Source organism: Lampris incognitus, chromosome 1, assembly GCF_029633865.1.
Source record: "Lampris incognitus isolate fLamInc1 chromosome 1, fLamInc1.hap2, whole genome shotgun sequence".
In the NCBI taxonomy this organism is placed as follows: Eukaryota; Metazoa; Chordata; class Actinopteri; order Lampriformes; family Lampridae; genus Lampris; species Lampris incognitus.
In genome coordinates, this window is record NC_079211.1 from 40,495,303 (window position 1) to 40,512,669 (window position 17,367).

The following is a 17,367-nucleotide window of genomic DNA, read 5'->3' on the forward strand; positions in this document are numbered from 1 at the left end:
AGGAACTAGTCTTTTATGAACACTCGGCGCAGCAGCAGCCAGTTGTTAACCTGTGAGAGGTATGAGTTCATGATTGATTTATTGTTTTATACAGAAAGCCCTCGAGTAGCACAAATAAAATGAAAAAGACTCAAAACGTCAAATTTGCTCATCGCTAGTATGTTGTTTGCTGGGACAGCACTGCTGGAGTCCCAGGGACAGCAAACAGCTCCCTCCCAGAGATGGAACTGCATCAACATCCGTGTGTGTGTGTGTGTGTGTGTGTGTGTGTGTGTGTGTGTGTGTGTATGTGTGTGTGTGTGTGTGTGTGTGTGTGTGTACGTGCACACATGAACACTGAACAACAGACCATCAAAAAAAACAGAGAAAGGGGGAGCTAGCAGGCAACAGTCTGAGCGAGTGAGACAGCAAAAAAAGAGATAAAGAGTATGTGAGGCAGACAGCAGCAGTGTGCTTGTGACCATGTTTGTGTGTGTGTGTGTGTGTGTGTGTGCGTGCATGCATGCGTGTGCATGTGCGTGTGCGTGTGCGGTTTGCACACACTTACCCAATATACTGCAGTGGATGGCTCTGATGAATAACAATCCTACATGTTGGGCACGTGTTGTTCTCTTCAAGGTACTTAACCAGGCAGCTTCTACAAACTGGAGACATCACAAACACACATACATACATACAAAAACACACACAAGGAAAAAAACAACAACACATGAACAGTATGATCAACTTCAATGTTTAAATTTGCAAATTAATCTTCAGATGGACCACATTTATTGTCTCGCTTTCTGTGTGTGTGTGTGTGTGTGTGTGTGTGTGTCTACATCAGGGCTAACAGCTAACAGATGTGACTAACGGTATCCCATCGTCCCGGGGACGATAGATAGAAAATGTGTTTGGGACAGGGCTCTTCCCCGAGACGCCTCCAGGATATATACATATTTTAAACTATTGCTTAGCAAATGAAACTGAACCGAGCACTGACGACAATGGAGTGCGTCTTCTCATGCTGTTACTATAGTTACTATCACTGGCTGACTACTCAGCACAAGACCTGAATTGCACCTGCGGTACTGGTCTGTCTATCCCCTCAGTCACAAACGGCTTGCTGGCAGGACCTCGCAAATATGTTGCCCTGGTTAAACAAAGCACAGATCGAGCACCAAGAGGGCCCTGCATCAGTCTCATCGAACCCGAGTAGGCCTGCAAACCCCAAGAGGTTTTCTGGGCACGGCCAACTGGGAGGAGACCCCTGGGTAGACCCAGAACTCTCTGGAGGGACTACATGTCCAACCTGGCCTGGGAATGCCTTGGAATCACCCAGGAGGAGCTGGAGGGCACTGCTGGGGAGAGGGACGTCTGGAGTGACCTACTTAGCTTGCTGCCACCGTGACCCTACCCCAGAGAAGCAGCTGAAGATGAATGAATGAATGAATGAATGAACGAACGAATGAATGGATTGAAAAAGTCTAGCCAACTGCTTGCCACTAGCTAGCTAACTTTAGCCAGGCACTCTGATTAATAGTGGATGGGTTGTGGGTGGTGAACATCAGTAATGAGGAAAATATTAATTACATTCTCTAAAATGTGAGCATAGCAGACAGCAGAGCGGCAGAGTTGTCCCCACCCACCCACAAACACACACACCTACTCACACACACACACACACACACATATATAGAACTACACACCCACACATACCTACTCCCCACAAAACACACCTACACACACACACTTAATTTCACTCTCAGACTTTTAGAGAAGCTCTGTGCTCTGAGACTTAAGATTTCTCTCCTGCCAGCTAGAAACGCACAGATATGTAGTCTAATAGTTCAATTTATTTTAGTTTGGACTTTTTTCCCTATAGGGCTAGCAATAATAACATGTCATAATGATTTTTGTGCAATATTTCCACCTGGGCGCCTTTTGACCAAATCAAATTAATTTATTTTCTACTTCGCTACAAACAAGGAAGCTCTGGCTATGAAGCAAAACTCAAAACAACATTTCTTCCTGAATGGAAAAAGTGCATTTTTGTATGAATTTCACTGAATATGACGAAACTGCACAATTAATGTCTTTATGCATGCTCAGTAATGCAGGTAAGGAAATCACAAAGTGGAATAAGTTCATCTGGACACAATGTTTATTGAAAGAGAAATGTTTCATCACTCATCTAAGTGACCTCTTCAGTCTAAACTGACTGCAGGGTGGAGACACCTACAGCCAGTTTAGACTGAAGAGGTCACTTAGATGAGTGAAGAAACATTTCTGCCACTAAATGTTGTATCCAGAGGAACTCATTCAACCTTCTTTGCTTTTCAGATAACTGATCATAAATGATGTGATATAAAATATCTTTGTTTCATGTCTGTTGTGAGGGTGGTCGGCATGAGACTGAGTTGGTTTAGGATCAAAGCTCCCCCCTGGACCATCAAGTCAAGTCAATTTTATTTGTATAACCCAATATCACAATTTGCAAATTTGCCTCAGTGGACTTTACAACAACACAACATCCTGTCCTTTGACCCTTGCATCAGATAAGGAACAAAAAACAAAAAAACAAACCTTTAACAGGGAGAAAAACTAGGAAGAAACCTCAGGGAGAGCAACAGAGGAGGGATCTCTCTTCTAACACGGAGAGATGTGCAACGGATGTTGTGTTTAATTTACAAAATATAACATGGACAGTCATGTTCAGTTGGGCTGAGAAGCCCCAAATGTGATACAAGAGCTCCCTCAGGTGCTCAAAAAAGGTATCAACCCCTCTGTGTCCCTGATAAATGTCTAACACAGTTGAATTGTACTTTCACAATGTTGCATGCTTTCACTATCATTTATGTTTGAGGTACTAACATTCAACTCTTATCCAGAGCAGCTTACAACGTGTGCTACAATAGAATAAACTTCGCCTCATTTCATTATGCATATCCATCCATCCATTATCCAAACCGCTTATCCTGCTCTCAGGGTTGCAGGGAGCCTATCCCAGCAGTCATTGGGGGGCAGGCGGGGAGACACCCTGGATAGCCCACCAGGCCATCACAGGGCTCACACACACACACACACACACACACACACACACACACACACACACACACACACACACCTAGGGACAATTTAGTACAGCCGATTCACCTGACGTACATGTCTTTGGACTGTGGGAGGAACCAAGAGCACCCAGAGGAAATCCACGCAGTCACGGGGAGAACATGCAAACTCCACACAGAGGACGACCCCCAAGATTGGACTACCCCGGGGCTCGAACCCAGAACCTTCTTGTGACCGTGCTAACCACTGCACCACCATGCCGCCTCATTATGCATAACCAAAGGTAAACAGTGCAATGTTCACAGCCTAAGTGCCTAGTATGGTACAAACACACCAGAAGTGACTGAAAGACCAGCTACAACACTCACAGCGCTGCACAGCTCATTGTCTGAAATGAGAGCTGTCAAGAGATCAACAGTCTCTTCAGCATTAGACAGGTTCAGCTACTATGGAAGCCACCTCTGAGCAAGGTCAACTTGAAGCCATGCCAGGAGTTTGCTTGAAGCCATGTGACAAAATGTCTCTCTCCAACTCCCAGCTAACAGCATTCCTACTGTCAAGCACAGTGGTGGCAGCATCTTTATTTGGTGTTGCAAGATGGACAGTGGCGCAGTGGTTAGTGTGGTTGCCTCACAGCAAGAAGGTCCTGGGTTTGAACCCTGGGGTTGTACAACCTTGGGGGGGTCGTCCTCTGTGTGGAGTTTGCATTTTGTCTGCGTGGGTCTCCTCTGGTTTCCTCCCACAGTAGGTCAGGTGAATCGGCCATACTAAATTGTCCCTAGATGTAAATGTGTGTGTGTCACCGCACCTGCCACCCAATGCCAGCTGAGATAGGCTCCAGCATCCCCATGACCCTGACTGGGAAAGCAGCTTGGATAATGGATGGATGGATAGAAGATGGACAGTGTCTAATACAGGTACACTACCGTTCAAAAGTTTGGGATCACCCAAACAATTTTGTGTTTTCCATGAAAAGTCACACTTATTCACCACCATATGTTGTGAAATGAATAGAAAATAGAGTCAAGACATTGACAAGGTTAGAAATAATGATTTGTATTTGAAATAAGATTTTTTTTACATCAAACTTTGCTTTCGTCAAAGAATCCTCCATTTGCAGCAATTACAGCATTGCAGACCTTTGGCATTCTAGCTGTTAATTTGTTGAGGTAATCTGGAGAAATTGCACCCCACGCTTCCAGAAGCAGCTCCCACAAGTTGGATTGGTTGGATGGGCACTTCTTGCGTACCATACGGTCAAGCTGCTCCCACAACAGCTCAATGGGGTTCAGATCTGGTGACTGCGCTGGCCACTCCATTACCGATAGAATACCAGCTGCCTGCTTCTGCTCTAAATAGTTCTTGCACAATTTGGAGGTGTGTTTAGGGTCATTGTCCTGTTGTAGGATGAAATTGGCTCCAATCAAGCGCTGTCCACTGGGTATGGCATGGCGTTGCAAAATGGAGTGATAGCCTTCCTTATTCAGAATCCCTTTTACCCTGTACAAATCTCCCACCTTACCAGCACCAAAGCAACCCCAGACCATCACATTACCTCCACCATGCTTAACAGATGGCGTCAGGCATTCTTCCAGCATCTTTTCATTTGTTCTGCGTCTCACAAACGTTCTTCTTTGTGATCCAAACACCTCAAACTTGGATTCATCCGTCCACAACACTTTTTTCCAGTCTTCCTCTGTCCAATGTCTGTGTTCTTTTGCCCATCTTAATCTTTTTCTTTTATTGGTCAGTCTCAGATATGGCTTTTTCTTTGCCACTCTGCCCTGAAGCCCAGAATCCCGCAGCCGCCTCTTCACTGTAGATGTTGACACTGGTGTTTTGCGGGTACTATTTAATGAAGATGCCAGTTGGGGACCTGTGAGGCGTCTGTTTCTCAAACTAGAGACTCTAATGTACTTATCTTCTTGCTCAGTTGTGCAACGCGGCCTCCCACTTCTTTTTCTACTCTGGTTAGAGCCTGTTTGTGCTGTCCTCTGAAGGGAGTAGTACACACCGGTGTAGGAAATCTTCAATTTCTTAGCAATTTCTCGCATGGAATAGCCTTCATTTCTAAGAACAAGAATAGACTGTCGAGTTTCAGATGAAAGTTCTCTTTTTCTGGCCATTTTGAGCGTTTAATTGACCCCACAAATGTGATGCTCCAGAAACTCAATCTGCTCAAAGGAAGGTCAGTTTTGTAGCCTCTGTAACGAGCTAAACTGTTTTCAGATGTGTGAACATGATTGCACAAGGGTTTTCTAATCATCAGTTAGCCTTCTGAGCCAATGAGCAAACACATTGTACCATTAGAACACTGGAGTGATAGTTGCTTGAAATGGGCCTCTATACACCTATGTAGATATTGCACCAAAAACCAGACATTTGCAGCTAGAATAGTCATTTACCACATTAGCAATGTATAGAGTGTATTTCTTTAAAGTTAAGACTAGTTTAAAGTTATCTTCATTGAACAGTACAGTGCTTTTCCTTCAAAAATATGGACATTTCAATATGATCCCAAACTTTTGAACGGTAGTGTAAGTCCTTGAATAGAATCTGTTCCAGCTGACAAGAAACGAGTTTTTAGGGCACATGTTTATGCTCAGGCAGAAAAATTAACAAAAGGCAAAAACTTCCATGGAATGGCTTGGAAAATAAGATTAATATTGTGGAATTGTGCAGCCTAAGCTCTGACTTAAATCCCACTGAAAATCTGTGGTACAACCAAAAAGTTGTCTGCTAACATCCTCTATATATAATTTGGCAGAGTCGGAACAAATTCCTGTGGGAACATGGTCATACATTCCAAAATCTACCTGTGGAAATCCCAGTCATACCTGAGAAGATTCACAAATGTAATTGTTGCCAATGGCCTCCCTACAAAGTATTGACACTAGGGGGCGAACTTTAGTATGAGAAATGAAAAGAAAAGGAAAAAAAGAAAAAATAATTCCAGCCCATTAAAATTTAGAGGTATAACAGGAACGAGATGTAAAAAAGTTCAAAAGGGCGGGGGGGGGGGATATTTTCTGGAGGCACTGTAACTCCCATAACACCAACATCACAAACACTGCAGGAATCAGAGAAACACACGGGAGATATAAGGACATATTCCTGTGGCCCTAGATTGATCTTATCATAATCAGAAACAGGAACACTTTATTTATCATTTCATTTCATGCACTTGTGCACATGAAATGAAACACAGCAGTGCAATACAAAGACAAAAACACATATTCAAAAACTACAAGAACAAGAACACATATAGCCAAACTAACACATATATATCTAAACTAAATTTTTTTAAAAAAAAACACTGTCCAGGAGAATGAACGCCAGCCACGATGACTGTCGGAACTGCCGGTCTGCATCGGCTAGCAGTAAGCTTAGCCTGTCCCTCTTCCATGTCCCTTCAGTTTTCCATGTCCCTCAATCCTTGAGCCCACGGGACACAGTAGACCAAGCTCCGTCAGCCAATCCAATGCTAGCTCTCTCGGCCAGACACCTTTGACACACCTCCCCGCACTCCACATGACGACACTAAAAACACAGTCAAGGCTAGGTGAGGCCGCTGCCAAACCGCCCTTGGTGTTATTGCAGCTGCCGGTCTGCATGGGCTAGCAGTGAACTTAGCCTGCCCCGCTTCCACCTCCTGTCAGACCACCCTTGGTGTTACCTCTTCGGGCACAGCCCCAGGCAGGGCCGTGGTCCCTGGGCCCACAGGATACAGCAGACCAAGCACTCCCAGCCGATCCAGCACCAGCTCTCCCAGCCATCAAACAAAGACAAACTTAGACGCGGACTTGGACAAGGACACTGCATGGACAGTACTGGGTGACGCCGCTGCAAACGTGAATTTGCGCCGCCATAAGTGAAATTACTATAATTATAATCATATATGTGAAAATGCCAAGGAAAGAAATGAGAGCATAAACGTAAATTATGCCTCGCAAATAAGAGCATTAAAAGCTCAGCCTATATAGAAAAATATGTTGATCTACCTGATAAAGCTGCTAAATGAGAAAAAAAATCAGTGCTGACAATATCGAAAATAGTTTCTCTGCAATCAGATTCAACAAAATCAATTTCTACATTCCACAAAAATAATTTAAGAAAAATAAAAGACAATGCTGCGTTGCAGATGCAGCCAAGACATGTCATAGACAATAAACTAAGTACATAATCTACTAATGATGTTTACACAAGCAAACTCAAGGGAACCTCTTCACTGATCCATCAACTGTGTCACAGTTAAACTATTGCTCTGTAACTAATGCATCACACAACGAACCAGTGACAGCAATCCCCCACCCTGTTTTAAAGCCCTGCCGAAATCAAAAATCACATTGTCTTTTTACAGCATTACCGTCAAGTTTATTTGTATAGTCTTAAATCATATTTGGATTTTCAGAGGGCTTAACATTCACATCACATTCGTATTACGTTCTCCAGAACAAGCAAGTACAGTCAACGATTACGTACAACACCTCCTACACTAAGACCCTTGATTTGGATGAGGGAAAGCCCCACAGAGAAAAACATTTGGGGTTAAAAAAAAAAGGAATTATTTCAGGGACAGCATCACAGGAGGGATCCTCTTTCCGGGACAGGTAGCCATCCTGGAAGATGGATAGGTGGATATATGAAAGCCACTTTATTCAACATTGTATTCTTACAATGAATTGTATGCTTACAATCAATGTGTTCTCTGCATTTAACCCATCCTATTGTATAGGAGCAGTGGGCAGCTGCAGTGCCCGGGGGCCAACTCCAGTTCTTCTTTCCATTGCCTTGCTCAGGGGCACAGACAGGAGTATTAACCTTAACATGCATGTCTTTTTGATGGTGGGAGGAAACCGGAGCACCCGGAGGAAACCCACGCAGACTCCACACAGAAAGGACCTGGGACGGCCTGGCTGCTCTGTATGGGCTGTTTATGTTTATGTTTATTTATCGGGATCCCCATTAGCTGTGCCCTAAAGCACCGCTAGTCTTACTGGGGTCCACATAAAAACAATACATTTAATTCATATGTAAATTTAATACATACATTTAAAAACAAGACAGAGAAAAACAAAACAAACAAAAATAGCAAAAACCTACATTAAACTTTACAGTACTCATAAGTCATCATCCAACAGCAAAGAGACATACGTAAATCATTCCAGTGTACAAACTGTTGAAACCATCCAGGCTATACAATTCAGTTCGAATCACACCTTAGCCTGTCTTTTGTGTGTGTGTGTGTGTGTGTGTGTGTGTGTTTGTGTGTGTGTGTGTGTGTGTGTGTGTGTGTGTGTGTGTAATATGTGTATGTATGACCATGTATTTTGCATCCTACAAATATAACATTACAAGGTGTTTCTTTATTTTCTTTTTAGATATTGATTTCTGTGTCAATTTAGTCATTGGCAGTGGCAACGAATTCCATGCTTTCATTGATCTATATTCTACTGTACGCTTCAGAAAATTAGCGTTTGGCTTAGGAAGTGAAAACCGGCCTTCTGTTGCCTGTCTAGTGGCATATGTATACGATTCTGAAGTGTGTTTTAACTGACTGTACTGATATAACGGAGTTTTGTATTGTAAAACCTTCCATATTGAAGATAGAAGTGCAGCATACATTCTGTCCTCAACTTTTAACCATTGTAGATAGAAGTGCATGCTGCTGATGTTCGTATTGTGGATATTGGAAAGCAAGGCATGCCGCCTTGTTCTGTATCAACTGGAGTTTGCTTAAATCTTTTTTCATGGCATTCGCCCATATTATTTGGCAATAGTCAAGCTGTGAGAGAACAATAGTGTTTATTACCATTTTAGTCAATTCTGGTGTAAGGTATTCTCTGCATCATCTTACCACTGCCAATGCCTTGGGTTGGGCTGTCTTGGGTCCTAATTTGTATAGAATTGTAGAATAGTGCACGGTGCACCATGCAAGACGCAGATAACTTCTTTGATTCATTGTTAATATGTCGTGGTTGTTTGGTTTCATGTTTTATTTTGAAGGCTCACGGGTTTTGCCATTTTATGTTACTGCCCTGCCTGCTTTGCTCACCTGTTCCCCATTCCCTGATTGGTGTGCCTGTTCCTACCCTGCCCTGCTCACCTGCTCCCCATTTCCTTGATTAGCTTTCCAGCAGGTATACATATATCCCCCCTGGTTGCCCTGGCTCAGGGGTTAATTATAGCGTTTTGTATTAATGGTGTTTGTCTGTGCTGAGCTACCAAGTTCTTCAGTTTATATAAAGTACTGTGGTTCATTAAAGCTTTGCTTTATCCCCACTGTATGGGGATAAAGCAAGGCTGGGGAATCCCCACTGTTTGGGTCCGGTTCTTGCTCTCACTGTGACATAATAAAAATTCTGTCTGTAAATTACTTTGCAAAGTATAGTTTATCAAAATCATGCTTCCTGTTAAGCTGTGAATGTCGATGATACACTGTGGCCTGCCCACACAGACGCTGCCAGGCTCCATTGAAATTCAACTCATGTAATTTTGCTTTTCATAAATGAAAAATGCTAATATAAGTGTAAAAATCATGTTGCTATGATTCTTGACTACAAAAGGAGTGATTTCTACTTTTGTTTTGCGTGGTGGAAGTGAGAGAGGGCGGTCTAAAACCAGCAGCACCAAGATGTACCTCAAACAGTTTGTAATGTCTGACCTGCCGACGTCAGACAACCTTGAAATATTTTTTCACCGAAAGCGGTTTGGTGAAGTTATCTTAACCAGAGTTGAAACTAAATCCAGTAATGATAGGCTTTGTCTGACAGAAGACATGCAGTCTTGTCTTCAGCTCAAAAAACCTCCATAGGGGTTGAAATGCACTGTGAATGGCAGAATACCAATTAGTGTTAGTGTGTGTGTTAAATGATGAATAGAGGAAGAAAAAAAGAGAAAGAAGGAAGAAATACATAAAACAAGATAAAGCAGAGAAAAAGAGCAGGAGGATGTGAGAAACAAAGATAAATAAAAGAAAGCCAACGAGAGAGAGAGAGAGAGAGAGAGAGAGAGAGAGAGAGAGAGAGAGAGAGACAGAGAGAGAGAGAGAGAGAGAGAGAGAGAGAGAGAGAGGACAAGTGTTATCTTCACTATCGGCAAGTACTCACAGGTGTGTAAGCACTCAGTGACGGTGGTGGCATCTATCAGGTAACCCTCACACAGGCGACAGGTGATGTGGGCGTTGATGTCCCACAGCTTTATCTTCCTGGTCAGCATGTCGGGGTTCTGGGGTGAAACGACAAAAATATGTGACTGTTTAAAAGGTACAAAACACTGGACACATGGCAAATCAACAGCACAGTGAGCTAAGGTGTCTTACATTTGCTTGTAGGGTTGGGCGAAATGGACCAAAATGTATATCTCGGTATTTTTAGGCTGAATGGCGATACAATGTATATCTCGGTATTTTTAGGCTGAATGGCGATACAATGTATATCTCGGTATTTTTAGGCTGAATGGCGATACAATGTATATCTCGGTATTTTCTGCGAAGTGGGCTGAATGTTCAGTTGCCACATGTGAATGTCACAAGCACTTTTATTTAAACAGATCTAAATAAAATGCAGAGACGGGGTTTCCCTCCCTGTTTAAAATGTACAGCTGCACGGTATATCAACATGTAAATGAAAAAATATCCAAAATAAATACTAAATAAAAATAGGCCTATCTCTGAGAATGCAAACTGTAATGTCCGTAGACGCCTTGTCTTACTGACATAAGAATAATTCAAGAACGAGCCGACTTCGTAGGTTCTTAACTGTGTAGCTTTTACTAGCGTTCATCCGACATACAACCTTCATAACATGCGCTTCTCCAACTTCCTCTATACGTCACACGCACTGCACGTACACCCGTGATTAGGTCAAGTTAAACACGTGACCTTTCATTCATTACATCTCCCCCTCTAAGATTATTTTCTAAACATTTCTCTGAACATTTACTGCCAACAATTTTAACCTGTATATCACCCCCCTTTTCACAAAAAAATAAAAAATCTCCCACAGTACACAAGTCCATACGCCTCACAAATCCAGCCGGATTGCAGGCTTGCTCACCCTGCCAGAGCGAGTAACATATGGTGTGGAAGTTGGCATTTCTGCTGCTCGGGACTCATCCGTGTTTCCACTCTCCCCTGGAGTGACATGGTCAGGATCCCTGCTGACAAAGGTGAGTGTTTTAGGTGTGGCCAACAGGTGGCGCCTGTTCCTTCTGTAATGTTCACCTTGAGCTGTCTCCACTATGTAGGATCTGGGAGTGGAGCTCTGACTGTGAACAACTGCTGGCTTTGTCCATGTTTTCTGTCCATCAAGTTTGGTGAGTACTGCGTCACCCGAGTTCAGTGGGCGCAGTGTCCGCACGCCGTTCCTGCGGTTGTAGTAGAAAGCCTGCCTCGATTTGGCTGCGGCGTCAGCGGTTTTGATCAGTTCCTCTTTAGGCCAGGCCGGTTTCAGGTTATGCTGCAATGTGGGTAAGGTGGTTCTGAGTCTCCTACCCATGAGCAATTCCGCTGGACTGGCTCCAGTGGAAGAAGAGGGTGTAGCTCTGTATGTCAACAGGGCGAGGAGAGGGTCTTCCTGCCTTAATATGCTTTTGGCTATCTGAACAGCCCTCTCTGCCTGTCCATTACTCTGGGGGTAATGTGGGCTTGAAGTCACATGGATGAAATCATAATCCTCACTGAACCTCCTCATCTCTTCTGAAACTAGCTGTGGCCCATTATCACTAACTACAATTTCAGGGATACCAAAACGTGCAAATGTAGCCTTCAGCCTAGCTACAACCTGACTGCTAGTAGTTGTTGGTAGATTTAGGATCTCCAAAAACCTGGAATAATAGTCAGACACTATCAAGTAGTTTTGCTTTTTGTACTCGCACAGGTCTATGCCAACTTTCTGCCATGGTCTGGATGGGAGCTCACTTGACATTAAAGGCTCTTTTCTCTGTGTGTTCTTGTGTTCTCTGCAGAATTGACATTGCTGTATCTTTGTTGTAATGTGCTCTGTCATTTTGGGCCACCACACTGACTGGCTAGCTCTCTCTCTGCACTTAACTATCCCCTGGTGCCCGTCGTGTATTCTGTCTAAGATCACCTCCCTCATCTCTGTGGGAATGACGATATGACTGCCTCTGATGACTAAACCATCTACCTCAGATAACTCCCCTCTCACCTGATAAAAGTCTCTGACTGTCTCCGGCACTTTATCGACATTCTCAGGCCAGCCGTGTCTGATGAAGCCCAACACTGTCTGGAGCTGCAGATCCCCATCCGTGCTCTGTTTTATCTCCTGCATCCTTTGAGGTGTGGCAGGCACCTGGCACACGATGGCATCCATGTGCGCTGCAACATCATCATGAGAAGCACCATCTCCGTAGCACTGCTCTGGGCCTCTGGAGAGTGCATCAGCCACAGCTAAAGTTTTGCCTGGTGCGTATTCAGCCACTGCATTGAAACGCATCAGCCTCATTAACAGTCTCTGGCACCTAATGGGCACATTATCCAAGTCTTTGCTGTTCATGAGAGGCACTAGTGGTTTATGATCGGTGACAAGTCTGAAATTGTCAAGCCCAAACAAGTACTTCTCGAACCTTTCACATGCCCAGACGCTGGCTAAGCACTCTTTCTCGATCTGTGCGTACCTTGTCTCTGCGTCACTCAGCCGTCGGGAGCAGTAGGCCACGGGCTTCCAGTGTTCCCCGTGCTGCTGGAGCAGAACGCCTCCCAGCCCGTAGCTGCTGGCATCTGCTGACACCACCGTAGCCTTGGACGTCATAAAAGGTGAGTACCGGGGCGGTGGCGAGTGCTGCTTTAAGGTCTTGGAATGCTGTGTTCTGTGCAGGTCCCCACAGCCACTCTGTCGTTGCTTTAAGCAGTCCATAAAGCGGCTGACCTACAGTGGACAGCTCTGGGACGTATTTTGCCAAATAGTTCACCATCCCGAGGAACCTCTTGAGTTCCGTCACGTTCTGGGGCTGAGGAAAGTTCTCTATTCCGGCCACTTTGTCCGGGTCAGGTCTGATGCCTGCCTCGTTGATGATATGACCAAGGAAGCGGACTTGTTTCTGTTTGAACTTGCATTTCGCTTGGTTCAGTTTGAGACCTGCTGTTTCAATGACCCCCAGCGCCTCTGCTAGGCGCCGGTCATGGATTTCCTCAGTCTCTCCATGTATAAGGATGTCATCCATGTACACCTCTGTGCCCTCTAGCCCGGTCAGAGTTTCCGCCATCTTTCTCTGGAAAATCTCTGGAGCACTCGTTATACCAAATGGAAGGCGGCAGAAAGCATACCTCCCAAATGGGGTGATGAAAGTGGTGAGCCCCCTGCTGTCTTCATGCAAGGGGATCTGGTAAAACCCACTTGCTGCATCCAACGTTGTGAAGAACTTTGACCCTGCGAGCCTTGGCATTATTTCCTCCATAGTGGGCAGCACGTATTTCTCACGTTTCACTGCTCGATTCAGCCTCCTGAGGTCAGCGCAGCAGCGAACCTCTTTCTTGTTCGGTTTCAGCACCGGCACCATAGCGGCGCACCATTCTGTGGGCTGAGTCACTTTTTCAATAATGCCCTCATTTTCCATGCGCTGCAGTTCTTTCTTAACCAGTGGTACAAGTGGCAGCGGTATCCGTCTGGCTGTATGCACCGCGTATGGCTGGGCACCCTCCACCAGAGCTATTTTCACTGGGTCTGTTTTCAGCAGTCCACCTGAACCGAAAACTCCACTGACCTCATTCATCCGCTTCACTAGACCCATCTCCACTGCCTCTGGACGACTCAGCAGACAGCTGCCTCTCCCCTTGATCACATACACTGGAAAGGAGTATTGTTTCTCCTTGTAGTTGGTTGTGGCTTGAAACTGTCCTATGCAGCTGATGTTTCCACCTGGGCTTATGAAGCATGTGTCAGGAGGTCCCAGTTTTATGTTTGGCTTCAGCTTTTTAAATGTCCCTTGGTTGATAACAGTAGCGTCAGCCCCCGTGTCAATTTTAAAGGTTATTGGTACATCACTTATTGTTAAACTAACAGTCCAATCTTCCTGACTGCTCTCTTTGCCAACTTCTCCCAGAAAGTACAGCTGTTTAACCTCTTCAGTGACTTCTCTCACCGCTTTAGAGTGACATACACGCTCCCAATGTCCCTTTTTATGACACTTGTTGCACTTACTGTTCGTTGCAGGACACTTCCGCTCATCGGTGTGCTGCGTCTTGCCGCACCTCCCGCATTCATCTACTTTGTTGGTTGCAGGTCTGCTGCCACCATGACGCTGTCCGCCCTTTTTGTTTGGGCGTTCGTCCCGCCATCGGACAACATTGACGTTAGCCAGCTGGGCCTCTGGTTGGTTAGCTTGGAGGCTGAGCTGCTTTGTTATTGCCTCCGCCTGGCGCACTTGTTCAATGACTTTCACCAGAGTAAGGTCCGCTGTGAGCTGGAACTGACGGGAGAGCACCTTGTCTTTTGTGCCCACTACCAGACGATCTCTGATATGTTCATCCCTCTTGTCCCCAAACTCACAGTGTTCAGACAGCTCATACAATGTCCGGATGTACATCTCCGCTGTCTCTCCTGGCTGCTGGCTACGTTGATAGAAGCACGCCCTCTCATGTATGATGTTACGGCGGGGAATAAAGTAGTCGTCGAACTTTTCCAGTACGATATCATAGTCCACTTTATCACCCTCCGCCGCGAAGTCAAAAGAGCGGAATATCTTTTCAGCCTCGCTGCCCATTGCATAAATTAGCGAACTCACTTGAATCTCCCCGTCGTCTTTATCCAGCTTTGTCGCGAGCCTGAAGCGCGAAAACCGTTGTTTCCACTCCGGCCATTCAACGGGGCAGTCAAACTTGAATTCACTCGGCGGATAAAACTTCGTCATGACCGCTCGTGTTCAGATACACAGACTATTCTGACACCATGTAATGTCCGTAGACGCCTTGTCTTACTGACATAAGAATAATTCAAGAACGAGCCGACTTCGTAGGTTCTTAACTGTGTAGCTTTTACTAGCGTTCATCCGACATACAACCTTCATAACATGCGCTTCTCCAACTTCCTCTATACGTCACACGCACTGCACGTACACCCGTGATTAGGTCAAGTTAAACACGTGACCTTTCATTCATTACACAAACCGCATTCCAAAACGACCGTTTTGGATTTTCAAAGTTTGATAACTGTGAGAAAAAAAGATACAGACCTGCCCCTCCCTGAATTCTACTAAAATTGCGTGTATTTGCATTTAAATTTAGTTATAGATCAATTATTAGATTAAAGGTTAGAGGATCTGGTGTAGCGGTCTAAGCATCGGCTTTGTGTCGATGCAGTTGTCCACTGGGGCCCGGGGTTCGCGCCCCGGTCTCGTCAGCTCCGACTGTGGCCGGACTCGATGAAGCAGCAATAATTGGCAACGCTGTCTTCGGGAGGGGGGCGGAGTCGGCTTGTGTTCGTCACATAAATGCGTCTTTGTGTGTGTCGGAAAAAAAAGTGGTTCGGCCTGGATTCGCCTTGTCACGAAAGGTGAGAGGCGTCTCCTTCGAGACTGCCGGCCGAGATGCAGTTGGCGAACGCATGCAGTACGAGGGTGGGTGTTTGAACTAAAATAGGGATCGATTGGCCGCTAAATTGGGAGAATAAAGGGGAAAATCAGAAAAAAATTTAGAAAAAAAAAGTTATAGGATCTACCTAAAACGACCATGAGCGGTCAAAATGGCTGCTCGTAATTTGCGCGTGATCGTGCGCGTCATGTCCCAATTTATGACCCGTTTTGGTCGCATCATTTCCTTCACGAAGTTCATTGCTCTGTCCTAGAAAAATAATCTAAAGTTCTCCAGTGCAGAGAAACAGTCTAAATTTGATTTTTAATTATTGCCAACATGTCTGGTTACAGACGCCGTTTCAGACGCACCATGAGTACCACCGTTGTAGTATGGTTGACGCTAGATCCAACGAGGCGTAGGCACGGAAGTAGCCGTGATTGGCTGTTGCGTCGGCAAATAGACAGCGCAGAACCTCGAATCGCACTGACTTGAAACAAACGATGCGCACTGAAACATTTAGCTAGCTAGCTTACAATTGACCTTAACATTGCCAGATCGTACTATAACCCTAACCGTAACCGTAAACCTAACGCTATTGCTATTACTATCGCTAGCTAACTAACGTTCACTTAATTCGTCCCAACTACTGCTCGGTCTGTCGGTCTGGCAGTTAGTGCGCTTTGAGGTTCCGCGCTGTCTATTGGCCGACGCAACAACCAATCACGTCTACTTCCGTGCCGACACCCCGTTGGATCTAGCGTCAACGTTTTTTTATACAGATCCGCGCGGTACAATTGGGACAAAACCCCACAAATAAATAAGAGGGAAGTCACAAATGTCACATGACCAACAAACTCAAAGCAAACGATCCACAAATGTGTAAAACCTGTTCTATATGTAAAAATTGATCCAAAAATGCGAAAATGTTTATGGATCATGATACATACTTGTGGAATATCTTCTGTGGGTTACAAATAATAAAGTCCAATAAAAACTTCCACATCTGGGTGCCTATTGGCTCTGTTGTGTGTCTTTAATGTTTTGCTCTGGAACGAGACATTGCTGCATCTGTGTTTTATCTCGGCGCGGTACGAGAGGTTTAATACACCGAATTGTGTGAGAAACCAACTGCTGTCTCCGTTTTTGTAAGTACGTTACAATAGTATTAAAGTTGTTAAAATATTAATTTTGATGTTAGTTTCTTAACAGACATACTAACATATTGTAACGATCACCGAATAGGCTCGGTAGCCGAAACTAACGGGTCAAAGCCTTTAGTCGAGAGGTCAGCGATGTCTCCCGCGGTGCGGGAGATACAGGTTCGCGTCCCGGCTGCGGCAGATCCTGTAGTTGCCCCCCCCCCAAATTTGCTATAATATGTAATGCATTAATATCTCAATTGGATATTTATCTTGACAGAATATAGAGTTGAAAAACCAAGGCGGTCAAAATGACCACCCACGGTCGTTCTATAAGTTCCGGTCATTTTTTGATTATAACACATTATGATTCACTATCTCCATATTCACATGTGAGGCTGCACCCTAGATGACGACTCTATAGTGTCCCTTGGCAAGATTTTCTGTTGTTCGGTGGTACAACGTAGCTGAGACGGCTGCAGAAGAATCTTTTTGCTTTTTGCTGGAACCGCTGCCAAGTTGACTGAGCGGAGCCACCATGGTTTACCCTTTCCAGGTACTGACAGCTGGGTTTACTGTGCCCGGGGATTTGAATTCAGAGTTACCTTCTCCTAGTCTTTGCCTTAAGAGCCATCAACCCACAAGGCA

The 17,367-nt window shown here is 44.8% G+C and overlaps 1 protein-coding gene across 2 annotated transcripts in view; it reads right to left on the reverse strand.

The window, feature by feature from the left end:
• LOC130119319 (polycomb group RING finger protein 3) overlaps nt 1-17,367 on the reverse strand; it is a 111,775-nt gene that overhangs the window by 50,829 nt on the left and 43,579 nt on the right. For both annotated transcript variants that reach the window (XM_056287789.1, XM_056287782.1), the window contains exons 3-4: nt 10,158-10,275; nt 548-644 (exon numbers count right to left, since the gene is read on the reverse strand). In XM_056287789.1, the coding sequence (XP_056143764.1) occupies nt 548-644; nt 10,158-10,275 (215 nt within the window). The remainder of the gene's footprint in view (nt 1-547; nt 645-10,157; nt 10,276-17,367) is intronic.